The sequence below is a fragment of the Brassica rapa genome, chromosome A09 (genome assembly GCF_000309985.2).
Source record: "Brassica rapa cultivar Chiifu-401-42 chromosome A09, CAAS_Brap_v3.01, whole genome shotgun sequence".
Lineage (NCBI taxonomy): Eukaryota > Viridiplantae > Streptophyta > Magnoliopsida > Brassicales > Brassicaceae > Brassica > Brassica rapa.
The window spans coordinates 39819312-39839510 of record NC_024803.2 but is presented as its reverse complement, the minus strand read 5'-3'; the positions used below and the strand labels follow the sequence as shown (position 1 = coordinate 39839510).

The 20199-nt window shown below is 37.4% G+C and overlaps 6 protein-coding genes and 1 non-coding gene across 8 annotated transcripts; 4 read left to right on the top strand and 3 right to left on the bottom strand.

Moving 5' to 3' along the window:
• Positions 1-696: 696 nt before the first annotated feature.
• On the bottom strand, positions 697-1755 carry LOC103842759 (F-box/kelch-repeat protein At2g44700-like). The gene has a single exon (XM_009119424.3). The coding sequence runs from the start codon at positions 1753-1755 to the stop codon at positions 697-699; it is 1059 nt and encodes a 352-aa protein (XP_009117672.2).
• Positions 1756-1980: 225 nt separating this feature from the next.
• Positions 1981-5967, bottom strand: LOC103842483 (F-box/kelch-repeat protein At2g44630). The gene has a single exon (XM_009119107.3). The coding sequence runs from the start codon at positions 5885-5887 to the stop codon at positions 4841-4843; it is 1047 nt and encodes a 348-aa protein (XP_009117355.1). The 5' UTR covers positions 5888-5967; the 3' UTR covers positions 1981-4840.
• Positions 5968-6858: 891 nt separating this feature from the next.
• LOC103842482 (pentatricopeptide repeat-containing protein At2g22070) lies at positions 6859-12194 on the top strand. Its single transcript, XM_009119106.2, has 2 exons — positions 6859-11587; positions 11979-12194. Exon 1 carries the CDS (start codon positions 9149-9151, stop codon positions 11531-11533), a length of 2385 nt encoding a protein of 794 aa, XP_009117354.2. The 5' UTR covers positions 6859-9148; the 3' UTR covers positions 11534-11587; positions 11979-12194.
• On the top strand, positions 11961-13815 carry LOC103842481 (phosphopantothenoylcysteine decarboxylase subunit VHS3). The gene is made up of 3 exons (XM_009119105.3): positions 11961-12196; positions 12422-12570; positions 13201-13815. The coding sequence occupies exons 2-3, from the start codon at positions 12448-12450 to the stop codon at positions 13609-13611; spliced, it is 534 nt and encodes a 177-aa protein (XP_009117353.1). The 5' UTR covers positions 11961-12196; positions 12422-12447; the 3' UTR covers positions 13612-13815.
• A 160-nt stretch (positions 13816-13975) lies between these two features.
• LOC103842480 (UBP1-associated proteins 1A) lies at positions 13976-16906 on the bottom strand. Of its 2 annotated transcripts, none has more exons than XM_033279516.1 (2): positions 14940-16906; positions 13976-14083 (listed from the first exon to the last, which is right to left on the bottom strand). In XM_033279516.1, exon 1 carries the CDS (start codon positions 15863-15865, stop codon positions 14942-14944), a length of 924 nt encoding a protein of 307 aa, XP_033135407.1. In that variant the 5' UTR covers positions 15866-16906; the 3' UTR covers positions 13976-14083; positions 14940-14941. The 2 variants fall into 2 exon arrangements, with proteins under 2 accessions (XP_033135407.1, XP_009117351.1); XM_009119103.3 differs by having other exon boundaries at positions 14027-14285; positions 14940-16005.
• A 95-nt stretch (positions 16907-17001) lies between these two features.
• Positions 17002-17075, top strand: TRNAV-CAC. The gene has a single exon. It is a non-coding gene; the product is annotated as a tRNA-Val (tRNA).
• A 306-nt stretch (positions 17076-17381) lies between these two features.
• On the top strand, positions 17382-19778 carry LOC103842479. Its single transcript, XM_009119102.3, has 7 exons — positions 17382-17656; positions 17875-17960; positions 18076-18222; positions 18324-18432; positions 18668-18791; positions 19030-19303; positions 19373-19778. The coding sequence occupies exons 1-7, from the start codon at positions 17533-17535 to the stop codon at positions 19478-19480; spliced, it is 972 nt and encodes a 323-aa protein (XP_009117350.2). The 5' UTR covers positions 17382-17532; the 3' UTR covers positions 19481-19778.
• Positions 19779-20199: the final 421 nt, after the last annotated feature.

Genomic DNA, 20199 nt, shown 5'->3' with positions numbered 1-20199 from the left:
TAAATACAAAAATAAAAATATTCAATAAAAAAAATAAATTGGAATTATAAAAATGCTAAAATATATCTATTATATTTTAATTAATATTATAAAACTCTAAAATAAAAATATTTTCTATATTTAAAAAAAAATTAAATTGTAACTTTCTAAATATAACTTTTATATTTATTATAATATTATTATTTTTGATATTTTTATAATTGTATAAAATGTAAATATTATTAATTTATTATTTAACCGCTGCTGCATTTGGTAGTTAACCAGTCATAAGTATCCCGCAAACGCACCAATTTCTAACCGCAGAACCAGTCGTACAAATCTCTTAAAACCGCTAGAAACCGCAACCACCCGCATCCGCAAACTCCCGCAACCGCAACCGCAACCGCTGCGGTTGAACCAGTCAGGCCCATAGTGGCCAGTTCCAGTGTTTGCAAGTTGCAAACCACCAGGTGAGAGAATCTACAAATCTAATATCATACAAACGACCTAACCGAATAGTTGTAGAAAGCAAGAGTTCAAGAATTGAATATGCTACTACTGCTGAAAATATAGAGGACAAGTCCATGTATATGACAATCAAACTACTTAAACAAAGAAGTAGGAATGTAAAGAAACATCATTTGCTTAATCAATGAGATTCTATCTATAGCAACGTGGGACATTCTATCTATAGCAACGAGGGACACTTTATTCTCTTTAATCTGAAACAGAGAGACAATGATGCAGTATATAGCCACGAAGGACACTCCCCAGAAGTTGAGACGCTTCAGCAATCCCATGAACCCCTCTTTCACTCCTCTCCAAAGCAATCATTCTACACCAAACCTCCTTAGTTTTACCACTCACACCAACCTCAACATCTTCCCACAAGAACGCCAACTTTCCGTAATACTCCGCCATCGCAACAGACCGAACCTTTTTGAGATGACTCAAACCACTAACCACTCTCCACAGCCTCATCTCATAGTCATACCACATGAGCCCGAACCTAGCGTAATAAACGTAGAGCACATTGTTCATCACACAAGCACCCGTTCTGCACAACCATTTATCCTTACTAGGCAAACCTAAACTCTCACAAGACCCGTCTCTAGGATCGTAGCACCTAGCATTGCCAGAAACACGTAACGCACAAACTTTCCTGTTCAACGACACAGTTGGGGCCCAGCTCCACCACCAGCCTTGATCCTCAGGAACCGGCGCTAGCTCCCACGTCTGCGTCTTCGTGTCAAATGACTCCACGTGCATCTCGTCGGCGTCTCTATAGATCCCGATCACGTACACCTTGCTTCCGACTACACCCACGCTTCTGCATAGCCTTTCAGCTCTCGAGCTAAGTCCTTGGCGAAACGTCCCGGTTCTTGAATCAAGAATCCACATGGTTGACGAAGGATTGAATGATCCACAGATAAAGAATATTTCCGGGCCTATGGCGACGACGCAGGGTTCTTGCTCGGTCTGAGAAGGAAACGCGAGGTCGATGGAGACGAAGCGGTTCTTCTCTTCTGTCGTCGGGTTGTTGTTCTCAGCTCTTCGGAGAGTGAACCATTGCGCACCCGTTTTGCCGACGAAGCAGATGAAGAGTGAGTCTTTGCGGAGGAGAGAGCGAATCTTGTATATCTCCGGCGAACGAACAAGACGGCTGAAGTTCTTGGAGACGCAAGAGAGGATCGGGTGAGAGCGTTTCGGGACGCGAGCTAAGATTTCCACGACGATGTCGATGGGAAGTGAGGAAAACGACGGCGGCGACGACATTGAGTGGTTGATGTTTTGCGGTGGCTCGTCGGCGTTAGAGAGCCGCGAATGAATGGATACGAGACTTTAGATATTGACTATTTAGGGAAAGTTTGACACAAATGAATACGACTCTTTTATCTTTTTATACGACGAGACTAGAACTTTGTATAACTAGGGGTAGGGGCCCTAGGGCTGCGGAGAATTACTCAATACACGTTTTACTCTTCCCGTATTTGTTTTAAATTTTCAAGTATTCATTGTTTTCAAGTCGGATACCAAGTACTAGAATTGAGAAATTTGTAAGTATAAAACAATTAAAAAGTATTAAAAATTAGCTACTCGACTTGATATTATCGGTTACTTCTTGCAGAATACACTTTTTGTTATAGTGAAAAGTAGGTAATGTTCCTATATCGAGAGACTCGTGTTTTTGTTCAGTTTTATTCTTATAATATGTACAAATAATTATTTAGAGTAACTCTCGTATCTATACTATTAAAAGAGAAACATTCTGAAAAAATCTACTTATGCAAAGTTGTTGGACCCTTTCATTAGATTTAATTTTTATTTTGATCTTATCTTATATATTTGTAACACTACATTACTCAATAATATTATTATGTATATTTATCCAATTTTTACTGTGAGTTAACCACTATAACAACCACATATGATTTTATCTTTAATTTAAAAGCACTACTGCAACCGCATATATTGCTATGTACATATCCCTTCCCAATTCTAACACATATTATATTCTTCTTAACTCTTTGTTAACAAAATCTATAAACAATATATTTTCAACTTCCGTAACCTCCTCACCAATATATTCCCGCATTGCAAGGTATTTAAATGAGTATATCACACATAATCCTTTTTAAAATATATTGCATGCTATTTATTAATTTAAAAATATGTTTTTATTACATTAATAATATAATGAACTTCTTTGATTAAAAACATATTATTGCATTCTATCAAGAACAATAAATGACTTTTTATTGATATTCAAAATAGCGATTTATTTTATAATTCATGAATAATTGCATATAGAGTTATTAATTATTTAAAATTAAAGAATTATATTGTAACGACACACGCATAATAATATTAAATTCACTTAAACCTATTAATAAAATTAATATTATACATGCAGAATAATGTTATGCATTCCAGATATCCTTTATAAATGACACATGCACAACAATATTAAATTCTCTTAGACCTATTAATAAAATTAATATTATTCTCACGTCTATTTTAGCAATCATAAATTTAATTTTATTAATAATTGTAAGCACATAATTTTATTTTTAAAATTCAGGTGTCCATTTGATTCCCAGTCCGGTTTCAATTTTCTGGTTTTAAAGATATATGATATGTTATGTTATTTATGAAATTCAGTTCACTTTTGCTTTCGGTTTTTTCAGTTTAGTACGGTTCGATTCGCGTCAAACCTATACACTATATTATATAGAAATTCATTTAAAAACATTATTTAATTTCGAAAACAAATCCGCGCTTTTTAAGCGCGGGTCAAAATCTAGTTTTCTCCTTAAAAGAGTAAACAAAATAAACTTTCATGTCTTTTTTTATTTGAGTATTATTTACCAAGTAATTCTTAAATACACAAAAATACCAAAATTATGTATCCCAACCATATATATCACATAAACATTATATGTAACTTAAACAATAAATTAAATGATAAGTATATGTGTGGTTCGAATTAAAAATATATGATAAGTATATATTTAAAATATGCATCAAAATTATAATATCATATTAAACCAAATGATTAACATCTTAATAACTTAGCAAGTTTTGATTAGGATAACATGATTTAACATGAATCGAGATTGAAATTGCGGTAATTAATAATGATTTAGTTAAGTTAATCTTGCATTAGCCATGTCGGCAAGTTTTAAGAGAATAATCCTATGTGGAAATGAGTCACATTTGACATGCACATTGTAGAACCAATTAAATTATAATGTTTTCACTTAAGTATATTTTCAACTAATAGTATGATAATTAATATTTTATATATTCTAGTGTTCGTTCGGTTCGATGTGGTCTGTTCGGTTATTTTAGATATAAAAATATAGAATTATTCGTATATTTAAAAGTTTTGGTTAGATTTTGGTTATTTAGGTTCGGTTTTGATCGTACAACTCAACCACGCTTGTGTGGTTGACTTACAATTTGTTAAGGAAAAAAAAACATTACTACAATCTAAGCCGGTGTTGAGTGAATACAAGCAAATGGTGAGCTCTCACCGGATCAGCTACAAAATCAAATTATTTATGGATTTATTTGTGGAATAATAAAAAAAAAAGGTAATTAGATTTTTAGAAATAGGGGAAGATAAAAGAGGAGGGAAGGTGGTATATAGGTATTTTAGTTAGATAGTGAATTATGTTTTTTTTTTAAATGTTATTGAACCCAATTTCCCATTATTTAATCAAAGATAAAATTAAGAAGAAGAAAAACTCACAGCAGCTATCGGAGACTTTGGGAGCCAGGTCATAGTAAAACACAATGGTCTTTATTAACCTAATAAAATGATCTTTCACTATTGTTCAACAGTAACAACTGATCCTCTAGTATATTCGGTTTTGCATCAATATTAAGATCATTGCAAAACGAAGCTAGCATTTTTAAGGAAACGTGAGACACAAGTTAGTTCCAAAGATATCAAACCATCTTATTGTAACTACTTTCAGGACATGGGATATAATTCGTGGGAATTTTTTAATCACTAACATAAACAGAGCACATAGTCCAGTTCCAGTGTTTGCAAGTAGCAACCACTATATGTGAGAGAATCTACAAATCTAATATCATAAAAAATAGTTGTAGAAAGCAAGAGTTCAAGAATTGAATATGCTACTACTGCTGAAAATATAGAGGACAAGTCCATGTATCTGACAATCAAAACTTAAACATAGAAGTAGGAATGTAAAGAAACATCCTTGGCTTAATCAATGAGATCCTATGACAAAAGCACATGTCTAAAGTTCATATAAGGCTGGTGGATCTATAACAAAGTAGTTCATATAAGGACATTTTATCTATAGCTACGAGGGACACACTACTCTCTCTAATCTGAAACATAGAGACAATGCTGCAGTATATAGCCACGAGGGACGCTCCCCAGAAGTTGAGACGCTTCAGCTATCCCACGAACCCCTCTTTCACTCCTCTCCAAAGCAATCATTCTACACCAAACCTCCTTAGTTTCACCACTCACACCATCTTCCCACAAGAACGCCAACTTTCCATAATACTCCGCCATTGCAACAGACCGGACCTTGTTGAGATGACTCAAACCATTAACCACTCTCCATAGCCTCATCTCAGAGTCATACCACATCAACCCGAACCTAGCGTAATAAACGTAGAGCACATTGTTCATCACATAACCACCCGTTCTACTTCTCCACAACCGTTCACCCTTAGGCAAATCTAAACTCTCACAAGACCCGTCTCTAGTATCGTAGCAATTAGCATCGCTAGAGAAATGTAACGCACAGACTTTCCTGTTTAACGACACGGTCGCATCCGAACTCCACCAATCTTGATCCTCAGGAACCGGCGCTAGCTCCCACGTGTTCGTCTTCGTGTCAAAAGCCTCCACGTGTATCTCGTCGTCTCTATAGCTCCCGATCACGTACACCTTGCTCCCGACCACCCCGACGCTTTTGCATAACCTAGCAGCTCTCGAGCTAGGTCCTCGGCGAAACGTCCCGGTTCTTGAATCAAGAACCCACATGGCCGACGAAGGATAGAACGATCCGCAGATAAAGAAGATCTCCGCCCCTATGGCGACGACGGAGGGCTCTTTCTCGGTCTCACAAGGGAACGCGAGGTCGATGGAGACGAAGTGGTTCTTCTCTTCTGTCGGGTTGTTATTCTCGGCTCTGCGGAGAGTGAACCATTGTTGATCTGTTTTTTCGACGAAGCAGATGAAGAGCGAGTCTCTGCGGAGGAGAGAGCGAGTCTTGTGTATCTCCGGCGAATGAAGAAGACTGCGGAAGGTCTTGGAGACGCAAGAGAGGATCGGGTGAAAGCGTTTCGGGACGCGAGCTAAGATTTCCAAGACGATTTCGACGGGAAGTGAAGAAAACGAGGGCGACGGCGGCGGCATTGAGTGGTTGATGTTTTCGCGGTGGCTCGTCGGCGTTAGAGAGCGCAAGAAAGATTATCAAAGTTCGTTAGATATTTACTATTTATGAGTTTGACCATAATGAATACGACTCTTTGATCTTTTTATACGACGAGACAAGAACTTTATATTAACTAGGGCTAGACAATTACTCGTTCCTAGTGTTTCGTTGCTCGTCCCGAATTTATTTCAAATTTTCAAATACTTATTTTTGATATCAAATAGTAGAATTCAGAAATTTGTAAGTTTAAAACAGTTAAAAAGTATTAAAAAAGTTTAGCTACTCTGTTTGATATTATCGACAGGCAGGCGGACCCTAATAAAAAGTTGTAGAAGCATGAGTTTCAGGCCTTTAAATAATAAAAATAATTTTCGATCTTAATTTTTTAAAAATAATTTAATCTAGTGGTCAATGTTTTTAAACCCGGCCCGGACACTGAACCGGACGACTTACCGGGTCGCTAGATTACTGGGTCGACCACAGATGAACCGCGGATTAATAAATAAATTAATTTTATTATATAATAATCTATCAGCTATGAAAATAAATATATAAAAACTAAAGTTTAATATTTTCTAAATATTTTTTAAAACATAAAATAATAGTTTGGATATGTATATACTTTATGTTTAAAAAGTATTTAACAAATATTTAACTTTAGTTTTTATATTTTTATTTTCATTTGACATGCAAAATATCAAAAAAAATAGTTTAGACTATTTAAAATTTTATTTAACAAAGTAAGAGTTATAACATCTAAAAAAATCAAGATATAAAACTCACAAATATTTAAATATCTAATGTGAATAATAAATTAACTTCAAATTCAAAATAAACTAAAAGTAAAAGATCATTTGTAATAAATTGTCAATAACAGAAATAAACTAACACCAAATCACATCAACTAATTTTGATTTTCTCTATCATCGTTCACTTCATTTTTTTTAGGTGGCATAGTGAAAAATCTTCATTAAAATCTATAAATTACAAATATAAAACTGAAAAGAAAAAACTTAACTTTTTTTTTGTCAGCACCTAACTTTTCAATTGAAAACTTAGAATATAAAACATAAACTAAAAACTAAAAAAAGAGTAAAAGTTATTTATTGGTTCAATCGTGGTTCAACCGGTATCGGGTTCCAGGGTTTTACGGGTTTTTGCGGATTTCTAAATAATGAGTTTTTCATAAAACTCAAACCGGATTTTTTCTGGGTCACTGGGTTTATTGGTTAAACTGCAGATCCATGTCGGGTTTCAAAACACTGCAATTACTCTAATATTAATGTTAGATACCCAAACTGCATGAGTTCAACTCGTGTTCATGCCTACGGTTATTACAACTTACAAAACAATGCTGTAATATTTCTCAATTAATATACAAAGTATAAGCTAACCAACTGAATCAGATTGAACCAAAATTGTATGTCCAAGCAATATATCTCGCATAAACATTATATGTAACTTAAACACTAAATTAAATGATACTAAATCATATGATTTTTTTTTGGATAAAAAAACCATATGATTAGCATATTAATAACCTAGCGAGTTTTGATTAAGATAGCAATATCATTTAACACGAACAAAGATTGAACTTAATGGTTCAACATTTGAAACGCATTGTCGACACCTTTAACAAAAAACTAGATATCGACCCGCACAACCGTGCGGGTGATTATTTTTCATTTTTATATATATAAATATTTGATTTAACATTTACTATATTACTAATAGTTTAATTTAATATTTTTAAAACCAACAATTTTTATAGTTTGCATGCAGTTATTTAATTTAGTGTTTCAAATTATTAGTGATATCTTTTATTAAAACATGAACACTAACTAAAACCTTAAATTATATGATATTTACGACAAATTCTGTTCAATTTTATATTAACTTAAATGCTAATTTCTATATGATTATACTTGTATTTTAGGTTTTGGTCATACATATATGTTGATCGAATTATTTGTATGAATTTAATCTTTGACTGAATAACCTATATTAAGTACCGTACTTTATAACACGTCCGCTTCATTTAAATTATTAAATCGGAAATTGTAATGCATTGTGTTTGTTTTTGATCTTGTAAACATGAATTTTCTCATTATTATCTATGTTTTTGAGGTTTCTTATGTTGTCTATTGGTGTTAGACTTTTTTAATCCCAAAACTCTTGGATTATTTACAATGAAATTTTCAATGTTAAACTTTTATTTGAAATTATTCATCCATCATACATCATGTTATATAATTAACACTTAAACTTACAACTAAATTTGATAATAAACACACTGAAAACAAAATAATCACATGAAAGATATTTTTTTCAATCATTCATCTGTCATTTATGTTAATGACATAAATTGGTACAATATCTATTGCACAAGATAAAAGAAACAAAAAAATATATATTAATGAATAATATATAGATATGGTCTATATAAAAATAAACTTAATTATCTTTTTTTTTTGTAAACAAAGTAGCCATATACTTCTATTATTGAAAATAAAACTAAACCGGCCACTATAATAACAAAAAAGGAATGTACTTTCAAAATAGCATTTCTAGACCGATCATTCATATTGATAGCATATTTTCAGCAGTGTGGTACAAAATTCTAAATTAACAAATCTTAAATATTAGAGATGAGAGACTTAATTGAAAATATTATGTTAAATTAATATCATAAATTAATAAAAATTGTACATGAGTTTAATATAATCAAAAAATTAATTACATACTTAAAAGGTTTATTTTAGTAAAAAATGAAATATAAATTAATATTTTAAATAATTACGAAATTAATATATTATTTAAAAGGTTTGTCAAGTGAAAAACAAAATAAACATTTATATTTTAAATAAATACGAAATACATATTTATATTGTAAAAAAAGATATGAAAAGATTTTATTCAAATGTAATTAAGAGAAAATATAGGAATATCTATTTGATTTTCTTAGAATAGTTAGAATAATTCAAATATGTATAAAAAAATTCATTTAAGTTTTTTTTTAAGGAATGGTCCAACTTAAAAAATCACACATGAAATGATGTTGTGACTTCTATTTTAATAGAGTAGATTTCACTCTTGACTTCAGAAAAAGAATACAAATTTTTTTCACTCTTTTTCCTTTAGCGCCACGTTCAACATTTGAAACGCAAACTTGTCACCTTTATTAGAGATTTTCCTACAGAACACTTCTGAAGTTGTACGTTTATATCTCTGTCAGCGTCCCAATGATGGATGCTCATGTTCCACCTTCGTCACATACTCTATTAGAACTCTGCACCAATCTCCTTCAAACTCCTCTCAAGTCCAATAATGCCCGTTTCACAGCTCAACTGGTCCATTGCCGCGTCATCAAATCAGGCCTCTTCTTCAGCGTCTACCTCATCAACAATCTAATCAACGTCTACTCAAAAACCGGCAACGCTCTCCACGCACGCAAACTGTTCGACGAAATGCCTCTGAGAACCGCTTTCTCATGGAACACGGTTCTCTCCGCCTACGCCAAACGAGGAGACATGAGCTCCGCACGAGAGTTCTTCGATCAAATGCCGAATAAGGATTCTGTCTCGTGGACCACGATGATCGTAGGGTTCAAGAAGATAGGCCTGTACCGAAAGGCTGTAAGAACTATGGGTGAGATGATGATGAAGGAGGAAGGTGGGGTTGCGCCGACGCAGTACACGCTCACGAACGTTCTTGCGTCGGTTGCTGCCACCGGGTGTGTGGAAACAGGTAGAAAGGTTCACACTTTCGTCCTCAAGCTTGGACTTTCGAGTAACGTCTCGGTTTCGAACTCGCTGCTTAGCATGTATACGAAATGCGGTGATTCAATGACGGCTAGAGTTGTTTTCGATCGAATGGTGGTTAGAGATGTATCAAGCTTGAACGCTGTGATTGCTTTGTACATGCAGGTTGGTGAGATTGATCTTGCCACGGCTCAGTTTGAGCGAATGGCTGAGAAGGATATCGTCACTTGGAACTCTATGATCGCTGGTTACAATCAGCGCGGGTACGACCTCAGAGCTTTAGATACGTTTTCAAAGATGCTTAGAGAGTCCTCCTCTCTGTTGTCGCCGGATAGGTTCACTCTCTCTAGTGTGTTATCCGCTTGTGCAAATCTTGAGAAGCTTAGTGTTGGTAAGCAGATTCATTCTCATATCGTTGCAACAGGGTTTGATATCTCTGGGATTGTGTTGAACGCTATGATCTCTATGTACTCGAGGTGTGGAGGGGTTGACACTGCGAGGAGGCTCGTTGAACAGAGAGGCCACGCTGATCTCAAGATCGAAGGCCTTACAGCTTTGCTCGATGGGTACATCAAGCTTGGAGATATGAACCAAGCTAAGGTTATATTCGACTCGTTGAAAGACCGCGACGTAGTTGCGTGGACCGCTATGATCGTTGGATACGAGCAGCACGGTTTGTACGGCGAAGCGATAAGCCTTTTCAGATCAATGGTTGGAGAAGAAGGAGGGCAGAGACCAAACGGTTACACGCTCGCGGCGATGCTAAGCGTAGCGTCGAGCTTAGCATCTTTGAGTCACGGCGAGCAGATCCACGGGAGCGCTGTGAAGTCAGGGGAAGTGTATTCGGTTTCAGTCAGCAACGCGTTGATAACGATGTACGCTAAGGCAGGCAGCATTGCGTCCGCGAGGCGGGCGTTTGAGTTGATACGCTGCGAGAGGGATACAGTGTCGTGGACGTCGATGATAATCGCGCTGGGACAGCACGGCCACGCGGAGGAAGCTCTCGAGCTCTTTGAGACTATGCTGACGGAGAGACTAAGGCCTGATCACATAACGTATGTTGGTGTTTTCTCCGCTTGCACTCACGCTGGTTTGGTGGACGAAGGGCGTCGGTACTTTGACATGATGAAGAGCGTGAATAAGATTGAGCCTACGCTTAGCCACTACGCGTGTATGGTGGACCTGTTCGGACGCGCTGGTTTGCTGCAGGAAGCGTACGAGTTCATCGAGAAGATGCCCGTTGAGGCGGATGTAGTGACGTGGGGGTCACTGCTCTCTGCTTGCAGGGTTCACAAGAACGTCGATCTTGGGAAAGTTGCAGCAGAGAGGCTGCTTCGAATCGAGCCAGAGAACAGCGGAGCGTACTCAGCCTTGGCTAACTTATACTCAGCTTGCGGGAAATGGGACGAATCCGCGAAGATAAGGAAGTCGATGAAAGATGGGAGAGTGAAGAAGGAGCAAGGTTTTAGCTGGATCGAAGTGAAGCGTAAAGTCCACGTCTTTGGAGTGGAAGACGGGGTTCATCCGCAGAAGAAGGAGATCTACGTGACCATGAAGAAGATATGGGACGAGATCAAGAAAATGGGTTATGTTCCCGACACTGCTTCTGTGCTGCACGACCTCGAAGAAGAGGTTAAGGAGCAGATTCTAAGGCACCATAGCGAGAAGCTAGCGATAGCGTTTGGGCTGATTAGCACACCGGATAAAGCCACGTTAAGGATCATGAAGAATCTGAGAGTGTGTAATGATTGTCATACGGCTATAAAGTTTATCTCCAAGCTTGTGGGAAGGGAGATAATAGTGAGAGACGCCACAAGGTTTCACCATTTCAAAAATGGGCTGTGTTCTTGCCGGGATTACTGGTGATGATCTAACTAAAAGACAGTGTACAATAATACTTACCAAACGTAGAGATTTGAGGTAAACCAACAAAAGTTTTACTCTTTACTGCTTTAGTATGTTGTATTGCTATGTAAGTTCCATGAACATCATTAGTGAGAATATGACGACGTGGCATGTGAGAGACTCTTTAGTACTAGGAGAGATGATGGTGGTTAAAGGAGAAGGATAATATGAACGATGGAGATGTTTTTGGGAAAGCATAAATGGAAATAAGAACAATTAAAAAATCAGGAAAAGTCTAGGAGAAGAGGAGAATATGTTCTCTTTGTTACAAAAAAGCTTTTCTTTACTTAACCAATTGACTAAGATTATAATTCATAGATAGATACATTATTACATACAAGAGGAGAAGATCTTGGTCGGCATAATATGAATGACATAACCCACACTTGTTTGGCTTACGTGGCAGGTTCGGGCATGTCAACTTGAAGATGACTCACATAAGAGTTCCTGCCCGTTGTGCCCGGAGGATGCTTAGTAACAACTACGGGCAGCTTCGAACACTCTCTCTCTTCTCTCTATATCTGAGTTTCTGAAAACTCTTCATTGATCACACAAAATCTCAAAACACTCTTTCATTCATGAACAGAGCTTATCTCTTCTAGTCTCTCTTTCCTTTTTCTTCCGGTACGTTCTTCTCTATTTCTTGTTCTAAACTTAATTTTGTTTTTCTTCTGTTAACATGTTCTGTTTTGTTTATTTTTGTAACACAAACATGTTCTGTTTTGTATGTTGTTAAAATTTCAGAACTTTTGTGTTCCTCTCTCATATGTGTTATAGTTGTTCCTGGTGTCCTCTTTCTACATATATGTAATTGCTATTGGCAGATCTAACGATTTCATTGAACAACAGAGCTAGCTAACAAAAGAAGGGACATAATGGAGTGGGAGGAACAAGGATTGTGGTCGTCCTTGGTGCTTGATAGCGCTTCGATGCTAAAGCTCACCGCTTCGACTCTAACGGCTACTGTGCTTTCCTCTTTCGTAGAGCTCCTCGCTCAGGCAAGTCTCTCTCTCTGTCTTTACCGAACTTTTTCTCTTTAACATTTCTGTTACTTATTAATTATTAACAAAAAAAATTTAATAGTATTAGACCCAAAAAGAGTTTAAAAGTACTCTCACATGAACCAATTTTTTTTTATATGTTAAATAAATATTTATAGTTGATTTTAAACCAAATAAATAATTGATTTGATGAAAACGATAATTTCTTGTATATGATGGGTTCATGTATTTATCGTTTTCACATAAATTGGACATTGTATATACTGTACAAAACTATCTTGACCGACTTCAAGCGTTGGAATGGGTGGTTGGAGAAATTAAATAAATCTAATTTAATATTGGAAGGGTGTATAATAATAGCTATTTTAGTTGAGGACGGTTGCTTTTCAATGAGGAGAATAAAGATAAAATTATTTAAAATATATACACGTTGTGGGGCCTAATAAATATCAAAAAGGTATATTCCACATATTATGCTACTTCTAGATTAATAATCTTTTTGTGCTACAAGAGGAAGAGAAGCCCATGACCCCAGCTCAGCATTTCTCGGCCCAGTTTAGAATCGTATTATTTATTACTTGAACAATAGATTGTTTGTTTTGATTAAACTGGGATATGAAACTGCAGGTCGCTGCCTTGGAGGGTGATGTTAAAGAGAACGGAGACGAGGTTGTTGATGCAGAGGAAGGCAATGGAAACAATGAAGACGGTGATAGTGGTGATGATGATGGAGGGGAAGACGAAGAAGAAGGCGGTGATGCAGAAGAAGTAGAGGAGACCAAGAAAGGATCAGCAAGTGGTCCTGGTGAGAATGGTGAAGCTGGAGATGGTGATGATGATGACGATGAACCTGAAGGGGGTGACGACAATGACGATGATGATGATGACGACGAAAATGAGAACAATGATGATGATGATGATGAGGAAGAGGAGGATGACGATGGTGGTGAAGAAGAAGAGGAAGAGGAGGTGGAGGAAGAAGAGGAAGAAGATGAGGAGGAAGAGGCGCTACAGCCACCAAAGAAGAGGAAGAAGTAAACAACCCAACCGCTTTGATCTTCTAACATTTTAGATTCAAAATATCAAAAACTTCTTGTGGGTTTTACCTGAAGAGAGTCTTAAGGCATCATCACCAGCTTCTTTAGCTTCCACTGTAATCTCTGTTGTTCCATGAATCAAAAAGACCTTTGTTTACTGTGTTCTATTGCAGCTCCTTGTTCATCAGCCAATCTTAGATATCTATCATATATGCATATCTATCTAAGGTCATCAAATATATAAAACAATTTCAAGGGTTCAATTTAGCTATCATAAAGTATTAAAAGAATTTTCAACCCCGTGGTGGTGTCCGCTCACTTAGATCGAACAATGCAAGCATAACAGAAAAAAGAAGGCTTGGTCATCTGAGAACTCATATGATCCAAAGTAAACTCCATGGAACTCCTCAGGAACATACACAAAACGGCTTTATAGAAAAATTAGATGAGTAACCGACAGACTGTTTATCAAACTGCATGCGACAAAAGTGAAAGTAAATGGTCAAATAAAACCGAAACATACAAAAAAAAAAAACTAAAACGAGTATACTGACTTGATACAAATATCAATAAAGACAAAGGGAAACAGAAGAAACGGAGATGGGAGAAAGACAACGCAAAATAGAAATCACAGAACCCACATGTTTTATCATTCTCATGCTCAGCTCACATCATCTGCAAAGTTCGAGTTCAAGAAAACAAACCAAACATCAAAAACATAAGACAAAAAAAAACAAACCAACAGATGGAAACCAAAATGAAAACAAAAGAAACCAAAGGGGCAAACAAACATCAAAATTATATTTAAAAAAAAAAAAAAAAACTAGAGAGGCTATAATGAGAAACATCACGAGCAGCTCATGCTTCAGTGTGACTGTTAATATGAAGACATTAATACCAAAACCAGGTGCACGATCAAATCATAAAACTCAATGCAACACTAAAAAACCCCCAAATAAGCCAATAAACAAAACAAAATATGCAACTGAATGAAAACAAAGCTCAAACAACTTTCATCCCCGCCGCCATCACCAATCTTACAAAACCAATAATAAAATGAAATTGAACTCACAAAAATAGCAAAACCAGAAGCTGTAAAAAAGAATAAAGGAAAACCAAAAACCAAATAGAGACTGAAACGGTATGAAAATAAACAAAAACAAAATCTTGGTCGTGTCGCACGACACATCATCTTGTCATCAAAATCTTGAAAAGCAGTCCAAGTAAATATTCATTTAGGCCGTTAATGACAATGCTTAACTACCTCAACAACCTTAACCAATCTTATCTGCTTAATAAGCCTAATAGCTAAGCAACAAGTAAGCGTACCATTAATAGTTCGCGTACCCCTGAAACGAACCACCAGCAGCTTCTGAATCTTTACCACTCCCTTTTCTCCCAGTATCCGAATCCGAATAAGCACTAGGAAGACTCTGACCTCCTCTAAAGTAAGCCCCGAGTGCTCCCGGATCACCAATCCCACCCATCTGACCCAACGCACTAGCCAACATCGGATACATGTACCCTCCTCCACCAGCAGCCACCGCTAAAGCTGGATTCGCCATCATCCCACCTCCATAAACCGGATGGAACTGGTTCCCAATCATAAACGGCGACGCAGCAGCCATTCCACCACCGTTAAACACCTGCTGCTGCTGCTGAGCCTGTCCCAAACTAATCTTCACAGGACCAGTCTGTTCCTGCCCCTTCCCCGACCCAGCAGGGCCCATCGCAGCCAGCTGGCACGTCGCGGTTCTACTGAGAATCCTCTTCTTGGGCTCCTTGAGCGCCTCTCTGGCTCCTCTCCTCGACGTGAACGTGACGAACCCGAAGCCTTTGGCTTTGCCAGTGTTCTTGTCTATGACGACGGTGCACTCCTCGATCTCTCCGAAGCCTTCGAAGACTCCGGAGAGAGTCTCGCGGGTGGTCTCCCAGGGAAGGCCGTAGACGAAGATTTTCCGGTGGGTGACGTCGCGGTCGGCGGCTTCGAGGACGGAGGAGTAGATGGAGGATCCGATCTGGGGAGAGGAGCAGAGTAGGTCGACGAGCTGGTCCTTGGAGTAGGGCTGGAGAAGGTCCCGGAGCTCTTCCGGGTCGAATTCTTGCTCCGATTCGGAGTCGCTGGAGTCGGAGCTTGAGCTGGAAGTGGAGTACGGCGTGGTTGAGGATTCGGGTTGGTTGGTCTTCTGCTTCTTGTTGGTTTTATCGGATTTGACGAATTTGCGCTTCTTGGATTTGTCTAGGGTTTTCGCCATTGCAGAACAGTAGCGAGTTTGTTTTTTTTTTTGTCGGGTAATGAGTTTTGAGAATCCGTTCTCTATATAGTTATGACGGCGTTAGTAACTTCTATCGCGCGTCTGAGCTTAATTTAGCGGTTTAGTATTAAAATTAGCAGCCAATCGCGATTTGTGAACGCTAAATTTTTAGTATCGGGTCGCGAAACACTTCGGATCCGGGTCAGACCCGGTTATCCGTGCGTACGAGGTCCAGATAAAAGAGAAGTTACTCATTTTCCAGCGACTTAACACCACACAAAATCATGTCCAGTTCACTGAGGAACTTCAAGACATGTTTGGCTTAAAGACATAAACCTTTCGGACCACCAAACACATATTGAATCTTAAGCAAGAAAACATGGAGACGTGTATAAAACCTTTGCTAGAGAAACTCAACTTTATTCCCAGAGAAATAATCAGGAAGCTTTCGAAAGAGTCTTGAAAAACTTTTGGTAGTAAAGGAAGAAACAATTTAAAACGGGATACAGACTTTCAGACAGCTGCAGATGAAGATACAGACTTTCAGTAGTTATGACATATAGTAGTTAAAAAAAAAAGAAAAAAAAGACATATAGTAGTTAACAAAACCAGATGCGTCTTTGATATGGTAGAAAGAATACGGAAGAATCATAATGGGGATAACCAAAAGGGAAAACAGAAAAGCTAATATGATCATGGTAAGAGAAGTCTTTTGCATGCAAGAAGAACAAAGCAGAACACTATGAAACTTCCAGAGAATAAGAGAACTAGGAATTTCAGCACATACCTCCCTCTCAGAATGAGTCATATGGGGATAAACACCTTGTTTAAAAGACAGACAGAAAGAACACTATGAAACTAAAACTTAAACAGTATAACCTAGCATTGAAAGTCTGGTAATTCTGAAAAACATCAAGTCCCCCAGCTACCAAATTAGTCATTAGCCTAACCTACCATTCAAAGTCTAATCAAAGAAGACCAGGAACCATCTGATTAGCCAGGAGGCTGAGCGTAAAGGGCATGTTCTATCCTCCTGCATACATTGGCATGCTCCGTTATCGAGACCATGTACATGTCCATAAACCAAAATCTATCCCTTTGTATATATAGCTAACAATAATTCCTTAAACAAAAACGTCTGGGTGGTGTAGTCGGTTATCACGCTAGTCTCACACACTAGAGGTCCCCGGTTCGAACCCGGGCTCAGACATCTCATTATTTTTTGGAAGCTTTAATACTTTTGGTCTTTAATTTAAAAGGTTACCAAATCACTTAGCCAAAAAAAGGTTAACAATTCCTAATACAAGATCAACTCTCAAGTATTCTTTACTTACCTTTTAAGACCCGTTATTAATGGCCCATAGTTCAAAGCCTGGCCCAGACAATTATTCTTACAAAAGAATTATCTAAAAGGTAACTAAAAATAATCCTAGTGGCTAGAATCTTAATTACCACAATCTAACAGTTAATTAATGTGAAATTTGCATGATCTAGAAGGGCAAAAAAGTCATTAAAGTAGCTTCGGCCGGCGAAGAAGCGGTGCAGGGTCACATCACAATTACTGGTTTAACGGCAACACATCACCTAACCAACAACAAAACATACAAACTCCAAAACGAAATCGGATCGAATCTCCATTCAACTCTCTCTCACTATCTCTATCTCTGATGGCGGACGAACTGGAATTGTCGCCGTTGGTTCCGCCGTCGCCGATGGTGGATCCTTCCGAGATCGATCTCGAAGCGGGTCACGGCGTACAGATTCAGTGCCGAATCTGCCTTGAATCTGACGGTAATGCCCCTAGATTCGCATTCTCCTTTGATGGGTTGCGTTGCTTTTTCGCCACTGATCGTTGTTGAATGCTTGATCGTCAATGGTTCTGATTTAAGATTATTGTTTACTGATTCAAAGACTAGTGCTTTAAGTGAGAGAGGTTGTGTTGTGTAAGTTTACTTGTTGATACAAGCTCATTCATTGCTCCATGGTGATTAATTTTGTTTGTATGCCAGGTAGGGATTTCATTGCACCTTGTAAATGCAAAGGAACTTCAAAGTATGTTCATCGTGATTGCTTGGACCATTGGAGAGCTATAAAGGTACATTTTTTAATTTGGGTCCACGCCCGTTTGTGTTACTGAAGGCTGCTAAGCTGAAGAGAGGTGTTGTTTAGTCAGTATCTGAGTCTGAGAGTGGCCTCGTTTGATTTTGTAGGAAGGCTTTGCGTTTGCACACTGCACGACTTGCAAGGCTCCGTATTATCTGAGAGTTCATGGTGCTGGTGATAGGAAATGGAGGACCTTGAAGTTTCGCTTCTTTGTTACTCGTGACATCTTATCCATCTTTCTTGCTGTTCAGCTTGTAATTCTTTTCCTCTTCTCATCTTTGCTTTCTTCAGTTTCATTACTTTTTCTTTCATTTTGTATTATATGCTTTTCTAAATGACTCTCATCTTCTCACAGGTGATTGCTGCGTTGGCATACATGGTCTATTTCATAGATAGTTACCAGCAATCATGGCTTCGTCATATTTGGGGTTTTGACAGCCAAGTCACGTTTTATTACATGTGTGGTATGAATCCCAAACTATTCCTAGATCATATAGTAGTTACAATAAGTTTTATTTTTTTTGTCACTTAACAGTTAGCTCAAGTTAAGGGGTTTGCAAAGTTAGACATGAGCTGTCAAAGATTATAATTATATAGTTCACTTAGCTCATGAAAACTCATTACTAGAGAATTTTGTCATTCTTGAATTACACATGTGTATCATTTATTTTCATGAGGATGTTTGTTTGTTTTGCTCAGGAGCTTTACTATTCTTTGCTCTGCTGGGTCTATCTGGATGCTTCATAACTTGCTACGACCGCAGAGTTCGCAATGACTTAGCTCAGCCTTGCCGTGAACTGTGTCTCTGTTGCTGTCAGCCTGGGTATATAACCTTCAACCATACTTCTATCTGTGTCTTATTTTTTCAGTCTTTTCTTGTTAAATAAATGAAATTATATATATTTTCTTTTTAGAACTGTTCCTCCATTAGTCACATAATAGAGTCGCGTAAGAGATAACTTACCTGAATATGTAGAGTATTATGTGGTTCTTGTCTATATTGTGTGTCATCTTTCTCTTCTTTCGGACTCTACCCATTTATTGAAACGTTTAATATGCAGGATATGCACAGACTGCCATCTACCGGGAACTATTTGTATGTGGGCAGATTGCACCGCATGTACTGAAGGTTGTGCAAGTGCAGTTAGTGAATGTAGTGGTTGCCTTGGAGGTGCAGGGGAAGCCGGATTGCCATTGCTCTTCATAACGGCATTAGTAGTTCTCGGTTTGTTTACGGTTATAGGTATATTCTACAGCGTACTGGTTGCAACTATGGTTGGACAACGTATTTGGCAGCGCCATTACCACATTCTCGCTAAAAGAATGCTAACGAAGGTAAGATTTTTTTTTAGCATGTTTTGTATCATTCTATGTTTTTATTACTTTCGATGTTGGCATTTGTAGGAGTATGTGGTTGAGGATGTAGATGGGGAAATGATGGGATCTGAGTGGTCTCCACCCGCTTTACCGTCTGAGCATATCCAGCAGCTGAAGACGCTTGGCCTTCTTTGAAAATCATATTGGCTTGTGATTGAATGCTATGGAAAGATTTTTCAACTGCTTACAGGGGAATTCATCTGATCAAAAGAGGTGAGAGATAAGACAAAGAGTTTGAAGATTATGAATGTTAGAATCTTAGAGATGCTTCTTATTTGTAAAGAACTTATCCCAACTTTAGAGTCAGAGACCTCCTCCCATTGACAAATTGTGCTTTCATGTTGAATGTTTATTCCTAACGGTTTGTTATATAGGTAAATATCCAACAAGTGTTGTTTTCTTTGGATCACTTTTGATCAAATGGTTTTAAAAATTCCTCTATTCCAGCAAAATTTTAAATATATTTCACTCAGCAAATTTCTTTTCTTAAAAATGTAGAGTAGTATTTTATATTTCTGTTCTTATGTATAAAGAGTACTCTATCCGTTTTTTAATATAAGTCATTTTAGAATTATGCACGTAGATTAAGAAATCATTATTTTTTTTATATTTTCTAAACAAAAATATCATTAGTGGAAAGACCGTGGTCTAGTGGTGAAGGTTTAAATGTTTCTACACCAAGGTATGGGGTTCAAACCCCAGACAACGCAATTTCTACAGAAAGAGGTCTGGATTTCAATTCCCAGAGAATGCTAATTATGCAGAAAATTAGAGAAAATGCTTACAAGAGATTTTCAGCATGGCTCAAGGAGTACCGACTAGAATGGATCTCATAAGGCTACTCAGGGTGATGT